This window comes from Phalacrocorax carbo, chromosome Z (genome assembly GCF_963921805.1).
Source record: "Phalacrocorax carbo chromosome Z, bPhaCar2.1, whole genome shotgun sequence".
Taxonomy (NCBI): domain Eukaryota; kingdom Metazoa; phylum Chordata; class Aves; order Suliformes; family Phalacrocoracidae; genus Phalacrocorax; species Phalacrocorax carbo.
In genome coordinates this window covers 31,295,442-31,312,167 of record NC_087548.1, presented here as the reverse complement: position 1 = coordinate 31,312,167, position 16,726 = coordinate 31,295,442, and the positions used below count along the sequence as shown (strand labels likewise).

The 16,726-nt window shown below is 36.9% G+C and overlaps 1 protein-coding gene across 3 annotated transcripts in view; it reads right to left on the bottom strand.

The window, feature by feature from the left end:
• The window catches only part of SMARCA2 (SWI/SNF related, matrix associated, actin dependent regulator of chromatin, subfamily a, member 2), a 114,785-nt gene that overhangs the window by 59,245 nt on the left and 38,814 nt on the right, over positions 1-16,726 (bottom strand). For all 3 annotated transcript variants that reach the window (XM_064439135.1, XM_064439136.1, XM_064439137.1), the window contains 11 exons: positions 16,481-16,654; positions 16,083-16,256; positions 11,938-12,108; positions 9,841-9,894; positions 8,233-8,363; positions 7,843-7,903; positions 6,395-6,495; positions 5,947-6,094; positions 2,744-2,907; positions 1,076-1,142; positions 418-528 (listed from right to left, as the gene is read on the bottom strand). In XM_064439135.1, coding sequence (XP_064295205.1) covers positions 418-528; positions 1,076-1,142; positions 2,744-2,907; positions 5,947-6,094; positions 6,395-6,495; positions 7,843-7,903; positions 8,233-8,363; positions 9,841-9,894; positions 11,938-12,108; positions 16,083-16,256; positions 16,481-16,654 — 1,356 coding nt within the window. The remainder of the gene's footprint in view (positions 1-417; positions 529-1,075; positions 1,143-2,743; positions 2,908-5,946; positions 6,095-6,394; positions 6,496-7,842; positions 7,904-8,232; positions 8,364-9,840; positions 9,895-11,937; positions 12,109-16,082; positions 16,257-16,480; positions 16,655-16,726) is intronic.

Below are 16,726 nucleotides of genomic sequence, written 5' to 3'. Positions count from 1 at the left end.
ACCACATAGCTGGAAAGGCTCTTATTAAAATGAGTTCAGGTCAGAAACAATGGAAAAAAAACTTAAGTCAGGACTGCAGCTTAGGTTAAATGCCATTAAAAAGAGGGGAGAAGTGTCATGTTTTTCCAAGGACTGGCAGGTATACAGTACTGACAGAATTGCACAAAGGAATTGGTCTCCTCGCCATATTTAGGAAAATCCCGTGTTTAGAGGGAGAAGAGGTGTGGCTGAGAAGTTCAGTCATAAACATAGGAACAGAAAAGTAAATAAAAGGTTTAACTTTTACTGAAGGACAGAACAACTCAGGGCCACCCTATAAAACAAAAATATGTTTTGTGCTATGCACCTTTAAAAGGTGTCTCGAAGGTCTTGCTGTTAAGAGATGAAGTCATTATTACCTTAGCAAGTCATTATTACCTTAGCAAGGATATGTTTGTCCTTTATTATGTACTCGTAAGTAGTTAAAAGAACATTAAATTTTCCACTTCGAAGCTGAGGAACAAGTGAGCGGCGCATTGCAGGTGTACCCTAAAAGAGAAAGAGCGGTAAGTAGTTACTCTTTCTCTTGATGAAGAAAATATAACGTCTTTATGAATTAGCAGACACAGGGCAACCACATGAACTTGTAATCCTATAGTACAGCAAACAATATATTGATGCACTCCAGACTTCAGAGTGCTTTCCCTAAACCGCTGTTAGACTGTAAAGCTCTGTTAATGGGTCCCTGGAGACATGTAGCTAATGGTCTAGTCTCCTTACAAATTGCTTGGCCAAACCACTACTACAGTAGCCAAACAGCACAGCATTCAGCTATGTATAAAATATGAAGTAGTTATCATTTGTATTACTCTCACCAGAAGACTTACGATGTGATAACTAACAATTTTATTCTGCATCTCACTATGTGAAAGTAATTACAGTTGTCTTCTTCATATGATTAACTCTCACTGCTTAGTATCCAATATATATGACAAAACTTCATGAGCAAACAATTTAGAAAGGCACGCAGAGGAGAGGAAAACTGGCTCTATTCTCATTCCCTCAACTCTATAATCTTACAAAAAGCAAATCAAACCTTGTAAGATATCTTCACCACAGAAGGAGCCCATTTGTCGAATTCATACGTCCAATTGGATAAAGTCCTATCATAGAGATTATAAAGAAAAAGTAATAAATTTCATCATTTGCTGGTCAAATTTATAAATGTTTCCAAGTGGTTGCCAACTTTTCAACATATTTCATGTAGTCAACCCTTATAATCAACAGAATCTCTTAAAAAAACCCACGATTTATATACTGTAACAAGCACCTCAGAGGGGAGTAAAAAGTGTGAAACCTTCATTCAACTCATATTCAGGAGCCTCTTTGGAAATAATTCAGGAAATATTTTATGTGCACCTGTGGATTTTGGAGCATATTAAGGTTAAGAAAGAAAACCTTGAATAAAAAAGTTTTGTAAGTTCTTTTATGCTACTTAGCATCCAAAAACTGATGTTACAGTATTTCAAATATAGCCTCAAGAAGGCGATAATAGAATTCATTTTTGTTCTACTTGAGTAGAACTACTCACAGCGCTACCCATTGCCACTAATGCAGGTCCATTTTTGCACTGTGGTTCTCCTCTTTGATCACAAAAAATTAAGCTAGTTGCTATCATGATACAGCAGCAAACAATAACCTTGAGGTTTTTTCTTTGTTTGCTTTTTTTTTTCCTACTGGACCTGTGACGGCAGCAGTACTAGCTATTAAGAAAAGGCAGGGAAAGGCAGCTATTAAAATGTATACAAGAAAGATATTTCAGCTCCTCTCTTTCAGAAACATAAGAAAAATCATTACAGAGTACTTAAAAGAAATCTGATTTTTTTACTGTGACCCTGTGAAATCTACCATTGAAAACACTCTCCCTTTATTTTTGTTTTATTTTATAGGTCTTCTCCCAGCCACTTCTTTTCACACTAGACCTCATCATCTGTGTTCATGCAATTAGGCACAGCTACGGTATTTATGTTATCAATCAGTTACTAATGCAGCACAGCCAGAAGACAGGATACCTCAAAAGAAACCAAAAGAGATGATCACAAACAAAATTTATCCCAATCCTACAAGACATTTGCATGCTTAGCACAATCGGTGGACAAATTATCTAACAAAAAAGCCACAGAACTTCTGCACTTCCATCAAGTCTTGGAAAGCAAAGGGAGCAGTACAATGAATAATCATAATCTGGACACCTGACCGAAGTGTGAATATCACTCATCAAGGCTACATCCAGGGATAGTTATACAGTACTTAAAAGATCATTCAACCTCATTAAAGCATGATTACTTGGTATCAGATGGGGTGCCAGTTGTTTAAAGAATTAAGCAACAGATTTTTAATATCATAATATCATAAAATATCATAATAGATAAAAGTTGAATGAGGAACTGCAGGCATATAATATGAAAGAAAACACCATCCCCCTCTTGTAGCTTAAGAATGAAATACCGTAAATTCACTACTCAGTTTGCAAAAGACTGGACAGTGAAACTAACAGAATCAAGTGCTTTATCAGCCTTCTGGTCATCCTTCCAATGCCAGACAATCACCTGGGGAGAAATGATTAACGAAAACACTGAATACATGCTCAGTGTAATGTCACTGCGCACCTCAGCTTGTCATTACATGAGACACAATGTGTGTTCCAAATAAAGCAGTCTACACTGCTTAGGATGATAACTGCAGAAAGAGATCCTTTACTTACGAAAGGGGAACAATGATGAGATAGGGGCCATTAAGTCTTTTGTGCTCCATCAGGTAAGTGATGAGTGCAATAGTCTGTATTGTCTTTCCTAGTCCCATTTCATCAGCTAAAATTCCATTCAGATTGTTATTATAGAGTGAAACCATCCATTCCAGTCCCTGGAGCTGAAATGAAGAATAATAGTTTCAGTTATTTAAAACCCCCACAAAAGAATACCACCAGTACTACAGAACCAAGGCTCTGATGTCTCTCCTTAGTTAGATATTTGATTTCATTTAATAATACTATCTGCATGGGGATCCCTGGCTATCTTAACACCTTGCCCCAGGGGGAAAAAAAAAAAAAAAACACACACCAAAAGAAAACACCACATCACAAAAAATCCACAAAAAAAAAAAGACCAAGATAACATGTGAGGTTGATAAATACTTAACATTACAAGAGTTCATTCTTCAATTTCAACACTGCAAATGTTAAAATTTCTGTGTATATTTCATGCCAATTGACTGTGTCGATTAAAATCTTTCAAAACCAAATTCATCGAGTCTGCACAAAACACGTAAGCCTCACACTTGCCAACTGCATCACTGGTATGCTCAAGCTCTTGTAGCACATGCCCATATAGTGTCTGCTGTCCATCCCCCCACGTGTCAGAGTAGGCCCTCTTTGTCCAATTATGCCTTATGTATAAAACCCCAGAGCTGGAAGGAAGCCAGAGTACTGTAGCTAAGAAATGTCTACATAACAGAGTTTTACACTCCAAGGAGTACTGCTAGAAAACACCGACTCAGATATTCCCTTGTCACAAAAAGTTCCATATATATGTGTATAACATTACTCATGCAAGTGCAAAGCTAAGTTTTTGCTTCTAAGATCCAGACTTTTGGTGTGTCTCATGCATGGAGAGAGAAGTAAATTAAGAGGCCTGAGAAAGTTCAGAGAGAAGACACTAAATGCTTGAAGTAACCTTCTGTTGTCCCTGCAAGAGAGTAGACAAAATAATGTTGCCAATTTACTGGCTTTATATATACATGCTGACTGATTTAATCTTAGGTGTTAAATACTCAGGCCACCAAGAGTTGATCAGAATTTGTCCTGCAACCATAAGTCCCACTTACAAAGTAGCTTCAGAATTGCCTATAGGAAAACTGTCTTTTTGATAACATTGAACTTTCTCCACTGACATATACTGATATGAAGGAAGACCAAAATTGACAGTAAGAAACATGGAAAAGCAGGAAAAAAAGTAGAGAAGGAAGAAGCATGTAAAATCTAGATGACTGGGAAGCACAGGGAGTGAAGGGGAGAGTTGAACAGTCTGTTTCAGAACATTCGTGCTAGAACCAAAGCCAAGCCTCAATGCTCCTGACATAAAGCTCCTTAGACACATATGCCTCTTACCTCTGGTGCAATTACTATACAGAACAAACACCATAAAGATGGTTATTCAATTGCTAGATATCACATTGAGCAGCTGAAGGACTTGCTCTAATTGGTAGTCCCTGTGAGCATCTGTGTAACTCCACAGACTGAATTACTTTGCTTTATGGCACACAGGGAAATTGCATTGCAAAACACAGATCTGCATAATTGAAGAACACTTCCATGTTCCATAAGTAACTACAATTCAGAAAGTAAAGGAATTACACAATCTTAATTTCCCATCCATGAGCACTTTAAGCCAATATGGCCACCAAATTAGTATTGTTACACACTATTCAGTTAGTGTGTTAAGTAAACCTTCACAGACAATGAATCAGTATTATGCAGTAAAGAAGGCTGCTGACTGCATCTGTTGGCTCCCTGCTTCATTGGGTGCACAAGCTGGACAACACTGACAATGAGGCAGGAAAAATAGAGTGCCATAGCTGAGAACGTGGCATATCTCTCTATATGGTTGGATTCTATCCTATCTTAGTCACAGCATTTGTCAATGGTGCCAGAAATGTTATTTAATCTATCATGTTTAAAATCAACCCTGAACGACACTCCTCTTTTTGTTGAGGGCTCACAGCAAGATACCTATAAGTGCTAAGGATTCACAACAGAATTCAAATTCAGATGTGAGTTTTGCTATGAACAGGTAGGCTCATGGGATTATTCAGTTTGGAGCAGACCTCAGGCAGTCTCTAGGCCAATCCTCTCCCCAAAGTAGGTCCAGCCTTGAGGCTAGGTTGCTCAAGGCTTTATATGGTCAGCAACTGAAAACCTCCCAGCTAAAACCTCTCTGAGTCCCTGTCCCACAGCAGCTCTGTCCGCTTCTGTACACCCAGTGTGAACCCTCGTTTCAGCTTTTGTTCATTGTCTTTTGTTTTCGCACCATGTCCCACAGTAAGAAGCCCAATATAAAAATACTAAAATGCTTTGAAAAGAGAAATCAGCTTAACTCTTGAATTTTCATTTATTTGAACAAGCTACTGTAATAGATGACAGTGCAGAGGAGCACAGGAAGCACAGGCTGTAGTCATAATGCTTTGCACACTTCTAAAACAGTCTTCCTATTAGCCCTCTGCAAGTAGAAATAGATAACATCTTTACGACATCTTGGTGAGTAAGTATTATTCTTTATTTTATGTGGATGTAGGAATAAAGTTCTGACTGCAGAAAAGATGCAGGTTCTTGGAGTCTCTTAGAAAGGTGTACAATAGCAGAAGTGTTGAAAACATGTACCAAGGACATTTTCAATCATAAATGAATCTAGCTTATGTCAGAATACAAAAGTTCCTAGTTACTAAAACCAGTGAATGTCTGTAAAGAATACGAGGCATCGATGTCCATAGTAAAATATTTTTCTTGTTTCCAAATTTTATGTATCACTGCACTGAAATATTAGGATCTTAATTAAAAAATAAAATCCTAATTATTGGAAGAAGAAAAATATTGTTAACCCACCACAAATGAAAACAACAAGCAGAAATAAAATTCCAGGTCAATAGGGATAGCAAAGCCAAGCTATTATTGGCCTGCAATGAAAAAGGAAGTTACAGGTATATGCAGAAAGTTGGTATTATTCAAGCAGTATGTATGAAATGTTATCTGTAGTAGGTAACTGTCATTGTTTTGTCCATAAAATTTCCAAACTCTAACCTACTAGAGATCTTGTATTTCTCAACAAATTTTCAGTTTTCCACTTGAAATACTATATTGAAATGTTGACTATAATGCCAAGTTTTAAATACGATAACATTTTAATGATTTCTCACCTGATAATGTTTTAGTGTGCCATTAATAAGAAGAGAAGATTGCTTTTCCACCCTTTCTGTGATTGCATGAGCAACAGTGTAATAGGACTGAGACCCTCTAGCACTATACTGCATGCTATACTCATCATCCACATCTTGTTTGGCTGTCCTGGAAAGCAGAAAAAGGACTAAAGTGAATTCCCACACACAAACAGGTTTTTTGGTCACAGATCACATATGTGTGTCTGAAGAAACAGTGCAAATCCCCAACTATGGCTAGTGCACCAAAGGGTGCAAGCCACTTTATAAACAGGACACAATTAATACCACATGGTCATGTTCCTTCTCCTGCAGTTGGTCACACCAGAGAAACTACAACTCACTCTAATGTAGACCAAGCTACTCTTGGGAAATGCCACTGTAAGAAATCACAATTTCTAACAAAAAACAGCACTTAAAGAACACTCACTCAATTATTTGCTTTGCATCTTTCTCAGAAACTTCCTCACTATTAGGATCCAGGTGTATCTTCTCATCTGCTTCTAACCTGCTTGATTCTTCTTCATCATCCTACAGAATACAGAAGAAAAGGGGTGCTGGGAAGTGCAACATCTTGATACTTTGAAATAAAAAGTATTTTACCCTTTAATGATGTGACTTTTAAAAGCCTTACTCTGTCTGCGGTGTTCATGGAGAGGATTCCAACACCACGTATAAGTTAATACCATACTCCTCATCTATGATAATTTAATAAAGCTTCTTTAGGCTACTAGTTTCTTAACTTTTTAAAAAGAGACCACATTTTAATCTTTTCAAAATAACTTTATCTTCTGGCTACAGTTGCAACAGATAACCAACAACTTAAGATCTCACTAATGAAGCTGAACAAAACACTGCTCTGAGTTCTGCAAGCGTATTCTCCTAAGAACGATTTGCCCAGCTCCAAAAACACTGCTGCTAAAGAGTCTGTGCTAAAAATGGGGGCACACCTCTTTTAATGTTCCTCCTAGAATGTGATAGGTATCAGACTCTCCCCTCCTACTTAATACTGAGAGTGTTGTAAAATTACATTATCAGTAATTAGTCCTACAAAGGCATGTACCTTAACATCATACAGTCCAGATAGTTTCAGTGGTCATTTGGTCTAGTATTATAAAGACTGCTGGAATTAGGACACCTGAACTCTATACCTAACTCTGCTACTAGTCTGTTGACTGAACATGGTCCTTCCCTAATCCTGAGTTCTCCTCTCCTTTAGAAAGCATTTGTCTGAAAAAATTTATACAAGTATCAGTACTGATTATTCATAGTATCTAATAATATGACCCAGCAGGGTTGGGATCTTTGTGTATGTTAATTTTAAGTTTCAGATTCTTTTTAGAGTTTTTGTAATAATAGTATTTAAATCACCATTACAGTACTGAATCAGATAAGCTTACCCTGAACAGTCTGAACCTAAATCCCTGACATAATCCCTAACTTTTTAATAAACATAATATATAAATAATAACTGTGTTATTCAGAATTGCCAGTAAAACCTCCAATGCATAAACATTAAAGAAGTTAACTTCATTCAGCACAAAGCCAAAATATCTCCTTTTCTGAAATATGTTTTAAAATAGGAACCTGCTAATATTCTCTAGTTCATGATTATTAATAGTCAGAGTAAAATATTTACTTTTCCTAACCCCGATTACCAGTTAGGCATTTACATCTATACAAAGGGCAACTGCTATGAACAGAAAAGAATTACAAAACCAGTTACTTTTCCTGTTTGTATTATTCTTAAAATACCTACACACCTGCTATTGCTTTCCTTTCCTTCCTTATGAAAAAGAGGAAAATATCACATACAGTAAGTTTTTTTACTTGTTTTGTACTATACTACTTGTCACAGTATTTTTTTAAAGTACATACCTCCTCCTCATATTCAGAGCCACTTTCGTCTTCACTGTCCGACCTGGGAGCAACTTCATAGCTGTAGAAATACAACAGAAAGATTATGGGTTACAGATAACAACAGGAGGGATTAGGTTCAATACACCTCCTACTCAGTTTACACATAATAAATTAAAGGAAGAATAGACTAGAAAAAAGAATAGACTAGAAAAAAGAATAGACTAGAAAAAAGAATAGACTAGAAAAAAGAATAGACTAGAAAAAAGAATAGACTAGAAAAAAGAATAGACTAGAAAAAAGAATAGACTAGAAAAAAGAATAGACTAGAAAAAAGAATAACTAAGAGAAACCCATGGGAAATATCAATGCAAATAGAAAAAGCAGCCTACGTGTATGCTAACTACTTACCCGGGGTTCATTTCCAGCCAAGCATCCAGCTGACTTGCTTTTGGTGCTTCTGGTCCAAGAAGAACTTTGCCTGTTTCAGTGTGAGTCACTTTGACTGGAAGGTCACTCATCTGACTGCTCTCATCTATGGGCTAAAAAATTAAATGAAATTTTATACCATAAGGCAACTGAACTGCATGCTTGCCATGCATAATGAAAAGAACTAATGGCACCTTCAAAATTCCAGCTCCAAACAAGCCGTGAAGTTTTGTTATTAGAAGCCATGCCTTCCCACATGGCTATCAAGCAAACACTGAGTCACAGTATTTCTGTGCATAATATATTCTGTGTGACATCCACAAATACATCACAGTATTCCAAATAAATTAACAAGAGCAGCACAAAAAAGAATATACTGTTGCCTTCTGTGAAACAAGACACAAGGTATGTATGCTTACAGGCATTTAATGCTGTTGCTTATACCAATGGACATCTGTAACAAAAAAAATATACATTGACCTTATAATATTTCTCATATATGGAGAAACAAGGACATAACAATTTAGCTAACTTTTTAAGTCAAGATGGCCTCTCTTAAAGATTTACTGTCCTGACTTCTTCAATTAAGCTGATAAAGCACCTTCAACAACAAAACCTTTTACTTATTCTGGTGCTCTAACAAAGCAAGAATAGTGTAATTACTTTTTCTGTTATTTCTTCGCCCTGTTTAATCACAGATTTCCTACTTTAAAAACTTTTCACCTTCTAGTGCTGCTTCTTCTGAAGAATCTTTTCCTATTATATATATGAACAAGAAAAAATATTTCTGAACAGCTATAAATACAGCAACTGACAGTGTCAAACGTACCCCATTTCCATAAATACTGCAGTTTTCTTGTGCAACCGTAACTATAATGAAGGATTTTGCTATAATTCTTTAACTACATGAGCAAAAAATCACTTGCAAGTATAAAAAAAAGACCAGAAGTAAAACAACAAATACAATTCTAAAGTGTTTATATAAAAATAAAATGGAGCATAAAAATGGCAATAACAGAATAGCTCTGAATGAGGCAGCATATGCTATGCTACTGAATAAAAAATATTATTCAAAAAAATGACGCAGAAAAATTACTCGTTTCCATTTGCTTCTAAGGAAGAAAGAACTTTCAGATTTCTTAAGCCATGATAGTACTATAGTCTGTCCTGTGTCTGAAAGGTAATTACATGCAATGTCAACAATGTATTTATAAAAATGAGAAGCTAGAATATATTGTGTTTACAACCTCATTTTAGAAAGTAAATTACGTCTCCACACGAACTGGAAGAAAACCATTTACTTTTAAGCATATAACAAAGCTGAGAGGGATCCTACAGCATACTCAGTGATAGATTCAATATATTTTACTTTTAGTCTTCAACTTTCTGAAGAGAAACAGGCTAGCATAAATGTTAATCTAGATAATTTTTATTCCTGGTTATAAACAACTGCTCTTCTCAGAATATTTATGGTCATGACTTTTTTTTAAGCTATAGCAATGGTACACAGAACAATCACTGTGAAGTTAAAAACAAACAAAAAAACCACCACCACCACCACACAAAAAAACCACCTTGTAAAATTCATACCTCTCCATCAGGACCAAGACCGGATGCCATCCCTTCTGCGTTTTCTTCAGCCTTCTACAACAAATGAAGAAGTGAAAAATATCAGTCAGATTACAAGTACAGAGCGAATACTTTATATGGTGTGTTTTGGACCATGAATACATTTCACTCAGTTCACACAATTTAAGGTGTAGGTGGATATAGGCAGAGGTAGGCACAGAGTTACTACCACACACAAACCATTTACTAGTATGAATAGGGTACCTATAGCACCTCTAGTCACTGTAATAAATCTCCATCTAAGAAGTGGCTGGCCTACTGAATTTCTGGTCCAGAAGACGCAAATACAGGAACGTGAAAAAGGCAAAGAGGGAATATCCACCATAAATATTCCCCAAAGAGTACCTCAGAGGAAAAAAGGATTAATTTGAACTACTTCCTCATTGCCATTTCTAGGAGACAATCCCAAGAACTCTTTTCTCTCATTTCTCTGTAAGTACAAGACATTTAACTACATGTGTTAGTAGATTAAACCGTGTTTTACACAGATTACAAAACATAAAAGGGTAAGTATTTAAAGTGTATGGCTCAGAAAAAGATATAGTGCCTGCTTACTTCAATGAGTGCTGCAATGTTTCACACACTGTAGTAGTACAACACTACAGAGCCAAGCAACAACGAATTAACAGAATTATAAATTAAAACAAAGGGTAATATTTGTGAGGACTTCTATATCTTTGGCAGATGAGCAAAAGCTTGGTGGAAAGAACTTAACTACAAACAAAAAGCTGCAGATGATCATGACAGAGCTGAGATTTTTTTTCTGCTAGTTTTCCTTTCAGTTTTAGGCTGGGATATTTACAAGCACTGAATATTTATGGCACATATTTCCTTTTCATTTCAGTGACAGAAAATTATGCCTTTATTGACATGGCCAGAAGATACTCTGTTCCTCATACATACTTCAACTAAATTGACACAGAAATGGAATCATATCACAGATGTGGACTGTTGAAGTAATTAGTATTTTTCATTACAGTAGTGCATTTACGCCACACACTATCTCATTAAGGATAATCTCTACTGTGAATTCTGGACATTAAATCAGGTCTGCTCTCACTGGTAATACAGGTCAAGAACTCTGTTTAAGGCACGTCTTTGTAGGTGGGGGATTGCTCCTATGTTAAGAACATACTTTCAACAAAAAGTACAGAAGTTTTTGAGAGGCACAGGAGAAAACATGTAGCATTTTTATGGCCATAGCTCCAAAATGACTACCTTTATATGCTGGTATTTATCAATATATTTAGAGTGCTACTTGTAAACCATGTAGATATAATGTTTGCACTTGTATCAGTAATTAGTAGCAACCAGGCATGGAAATGGATTACAAAAATCCTCTTATCCATTTTGCAAGAGATGAAAGGTACTTATGAGGTCAGAAAAATGACAAATCATTACTTGATGATTATTTCACACATAATTATTTTTTCAAAAATAGCACTGTTCAGTTTCCACAAGTCTCTCTCACAGGGTAAAATATTTCATACAAAGAAAGGTAATTTTGGAAAGCTTCAGCTTAAATGTTAGGAATGCACAATGAACAATACTACTGGCAGAATACCCATTTACTGTAATAAATCTACCCAAGTTCTTTCTCTCTATTTGTTTCCAGTGGTCCTACAAAATGTACTGAACCAAGTGCAGAATGTGGAGGACTAAAAAAGTTATCCCATATGAAACAGCCACACAAAACAGACTTTTCCCATCTTCTTCACACTATGTATTTTGGATCCATTGGATCTTTTTTGGGTACTTTAATCCTACTTTGCCAGCCTGGCCGAATTTCACCCACAGAAAGTTTATCAGCAAACCAATGTTAACAGCCTGCAATTTTCTAATCCTGCCTCCTTCCCACCTTCTTTGGAATTAATGACAGCAAATTTCTTGTATATTTCAGTGTACAGAGATTACTTCCCTCAGTGTTAAGAATTTGGCAGTGTAAATGATATTAGATATTCTGGTATGTGTATGACAAATGGGTATCACTACATATATCAACATTAAAATTGGATTTGAAGGAGAGACGGCCTAAAAATACCAGCTGTAACTACTTGCCTTCTTTCTTCTCCTTCTCTTCTTCTTCTCTTTGGCTGCTTGTGCTTGTTTATGTTCCCATACCAGGTTAGTCAAGTTAGCCACATATTCATCTGTCTGCTGCAACAGGTAGGCCAGGCGTCTATCTTTCTTTTGGTCAATCAGCTTACGGTAGCCTTCTTCGTCTTCAGCCTAGCAATACAAAATATACATCAGCCATGACAGAAATCTTTCCAGAGAAACACCAACCAACTCATATGCCAATATCCATGTATTATCTTAGGTGATTATGATCTGCATAGGGGGAAAATTAGATGGGTAAAGAACTCATTGGATGATCAGGCCCAGAGGGTCATACATTTGTGTTAATGGGTCATAGAATCATAGTATCACAGAATGGTTTGGGTTGGAAGGGACCTTCAAAACCATCCAGTTCCAACCCCCCTGCAATGGCAGGGATACCTTCCACTAGATCAGGTTGCTCAAAGCCTCATCCAACCTGTCCTTGAACACTTCCAGGAGGGGACATCCATTTCCCTGGGAAACCTGTTCCAGTGTCTCACCACCCTCACAGTAAAAAATTTCTTCCTAGTCTCTAATCTAAATCTACCCTCTTTCAGGTCAAAAGCATTATCCCTCATCATATCACTACACTCCCTGTTAAATAGTCCCACCCCATCTTTCCTGTAGGCCCCCTTTAAGTACTGGAAGGTTGCTATAAGGTCTCCCTTGCACCTTCCCTTCTCCAGGCTACACAATACCAACACTCTCAGCCTGTCCTCACAGGAAAGGTGCTCCAGCCCTGGATCGTCCCACTCTAACAGGTCCATGTCTGTCTTATGCCAGGGACCCCAGAGCTGGATGCAGCACTCCAGGTGGGGTCTCACCAGAGCAGAGTAGAGAGGGAGAATCACCTCCCTCAACCTACTGGCCACACTGCTTTTGATGCAGCCCAGGATATGGTTGGCTTCCTGGGCTGCGAGCGCACATTGTTGGCTCATGTCCAGCTTTTCATCCACCAATATCCCCAAGTCGCTCTCCACAGGGCTGAGAACGGTCATAGTCTGGAGACAGTAAGAAGCAGGATACCAGAGGGATCTATCCTGGGGCATGTTGTGTTTAACTTTGCTATCAGTGACCCAGAGGGAGGGATGGAGGGCACTCTAGTCAAGTTTGCACATGATGTGAAACTGGGGGATCCCAGTCAATACCCTCATGGGCTGGGCTGCACTTCAGAAAGACCTGAACAGGCAGAGAAGCTGTGCCATTTCTGACCTTAGAGGTTTTCCAGACATGACTGAAAAAAAGCCTTGAGCAACCTGCTTTGAACTCAGTGTTGACACTGCTTTGGAAAGAGGTTGGACTAGAATGCTCCCTGTTACCCTGAGTGACTCTGGGTCACTTTATGATTCTATCTCCTACTTGCATGAACTAAAGACTAGAAAATCTACAGCAGTTATGACAAGTGAGGGGGCGTGAAGGGGTAAGGAGGGGGGTATCACTTAATGACACATCAAACAGATTACAACATCCCAAAATAGAATGCTTGATGAGTCTCTTTTAGATACGATTTTTCAAAGACAAATAGCCCATACCCAGAGGAAGAACATAGGAGCTGGATGTGAACTTGCTTTCAGTCCTTTGCCAGCATGAATACAAATCTTTTTGGTTTAGGTGTTAGAAGAAAATTTTCTTTTGAGCAGATTATCTATCATCTTTCTACTCTGGTATTATTTCATCTTTGAAATGGGTCACTATCAGAGACAGGATTCACCAGATAAGCCATATCTCTGAGATATTCTGGCAACTCCTGCATCCTTATGGCACTATGTAGTGTGTCGTTAGGGGTAAGACATACTAGGTAATATTATTTTCATGTGCTGTGAAGATATAATGCAGCATTTGAGCATGTCAGAAAAATACAACTAAAGCAGCAGAAATGCCTTTGTCAATTTTGGCTAAAACAGCAAATAAAGGACGTATACAATGCCTTATAAAAACCAAACACGAGGAAGAAATGTTTTAAAGATTGATACTTTAAAGACAGCACTCTGGGAGATACAAAAAAAATCTCCTGCCTTTCTGGAAAGACACCAGAAATGCAGAAAGTTGGCAAGAATAGCTGTAATGTTCAAATTGAGCTTGTAAAATTGCTTGTAAAATTCAGTTGCAATGTTCAAGCCATCAGAACTACAGAAGTCAAAACCTAAGTTTTTAAAATTTATCATCATCATTATTTAGAATTTATCACCATCATCATCATCATCATTATTACTGAATACAGAGTCATTGTAATCTAGCCAAGGTACTTTACTTCCAAGCTTGTCTTGACAGTATCTTTTTAAATCATACCAGTGCCCATTCCTGCACATGATATATACTAGTATTAATGAGCTGTGACACAACCACCATTTCTAATCATAGTCAGTGAAGGACAATCCATGGAATGAATTCAACATTCCTGTAAAGATACATGAAGAGTTTTAGACAAAGCACATTTTACTAGACCACACCAGGCATCTGAGAGAAGATGATGTTTGTAAAAACCCCTAGTACATATCTGCAAATTCAAAATTTATCACAACTGGACTAAAAATAAATAGGCTAAATAACCCCACTAACATACCACACAGTTTGCTTTTGCAGAAGGATTTAACTGAGCAGCAGGGGCAAAGATTTCTGAATGCAAAGCCTCAAACTCAAAATGCCTATGAAGTGCTGTATCTACAGTAAGAGCTTAACCATAGCCTTGGTGAAGAAGTCTTAGGAGAAAGCACTGATATTCTGGAAGCGCTGCTATCCTGTGCCATTTCTGGACCTTCAAATCTACTTCATATTTTGCAGCAGTGTACATCTTTATTATTTATCATGCTACATGTTAGACTGACATAAGTTGAACCTCACAATGCACAAAAATATTTCTAAAATATAAAGATTACCTTTTCTTCAAACAGCTCTTTTTTCTCTAATAATTAACATTTTACAAGCCTGGTTAGGCTGGCAATTATGTCTAATTACAAAAATGCTCTATAATGCTGATTACTATGTAGTTTTAAGAAATGCTCTAGGGCCTAAACATTTGTTATTTTCTTATGCAAGTTCTTGACTTACATTTTACAAACACTTTTATTTCTAAGTTTTTATCATTTTTTATATTTAATTATTTCTACATTCGTCTGTGATTTTTAAAACCAAACTGTTCACTTCTTATTCATGGTGGGACTAGATTCTGGACAGGGACTAGAGTTTTGCATTACAGCTGCACTCATATTAGATACTTAGGGGTTTTTACCAGCATCTTTCAAAGCAAGCATGTAAATTCCCATAAAATTCTATGTTGGTAAAGCGTTAATAAAGTGTTAAAAAAGAGCTAACCAATGTCTTGAAGAAATTTTTCCAATCCCAATTGCTAACATATTTGTACATATGCATTAATCTGTCTACACTTCAAATTCCACAATTATTTTAACTCCTGAAATGTAGGCAGACCACTGATTCATTCCATAGTGTTCTGAAAAGACATGGTTGTACACTAACCCATTCTACTCTGTCCTAAGAATGATACAACTGATACTGTAAAGATGCAAGGAAGGAAAGGTATGAACTAGCAAGGAGTATGGTCCTGGAGTATTAATGAGTAGAACTGACAGCTATTAATTCTCACATGCATTACTCCTATTGGTTTTGTGTTTTCACATGTGAAATCAGCTTTATGTAAAAGTTGTAGAGTAATGCCATTAGCAAGTAAATCATATGGAATCTTCAAAATTATAAACCTAGATATAAAACATAGTCCAGGATTTATATAATAGCCATGCAATTATGTAACAGCGATAGTATATGAAGTTAATGAGATTTAAGTGATGTTATACAAAAGTGGCTGTGCTAAGTTATAATGCTGGCAGAAGAAACAATTATTCTTATCAAAAGCCTTAAAAAATAAGTAGCTTTAAGTTAAAATGAACAGTTTCACGAACATATTCACTACCATCATCAGAAATACACATAATTAAACTGCAGCAGTTTTAGGTTTGTACTTTTTGCATTGCAGAGGCTTTATTCTGTGAAGGAAGTACATGAGTGTGGCTGAGGCTGTATATGAAATATTAAAAGGATAAGTACGTAATTTTAGCTGAAATAAACATATTCCTTCCTCTGGTCCTTACCATTAGTCTCCTCATTCTTTCTTTCTCAATTCTCTCAGTTTCTTTTTTCTGCTCACGTTCAGTGTTAGCATGCCAAGTTGCTACAGCCTTAGAAAGTTTCTGAATTTTCCCAGCAACTGACCGGTGGTACTCTTTGAAATCTTTAGCATGCTGCAATATGCTATTCAGATATTCCTAGAAAGAGAAAGAAGTTAGTGCAGACACTTCAACAAAGCACAGGATTGAAATCAGGAATACAGAAGTCCTAATCTTATCATTTTCCAATTGCTTATCACATGATCTGGAGTTTTTTAATCTTAGAAACTCCAAAGTTAAATAAAATATGTAGTAGAGAAGACCTGCATAACAAAGCAAGGTGCATATCTGTGATGGGGCAAACAGGTAATAAGTTAAAATACCTGATGCTTCTGCCTGCGCTTCCTTTCTTGTTCTATCTTCTGCTGTTTCTCAAGCTTTTCAGTCATTCGGGCCTCCCTCAAAGTCTGGCGCTTGCTTCGTTTGTAGGCTTTGGAGTTCAATGCTGTCTCCAATGTTGTGTCACGACGCATACAAGCTACTACCTCTTGTCTTAGCTACCAGTGGGGGAAAAAAAAACAATTTTAAAAATTATCATTTTTAATACGTGGAGGAACAACTTTAAACAC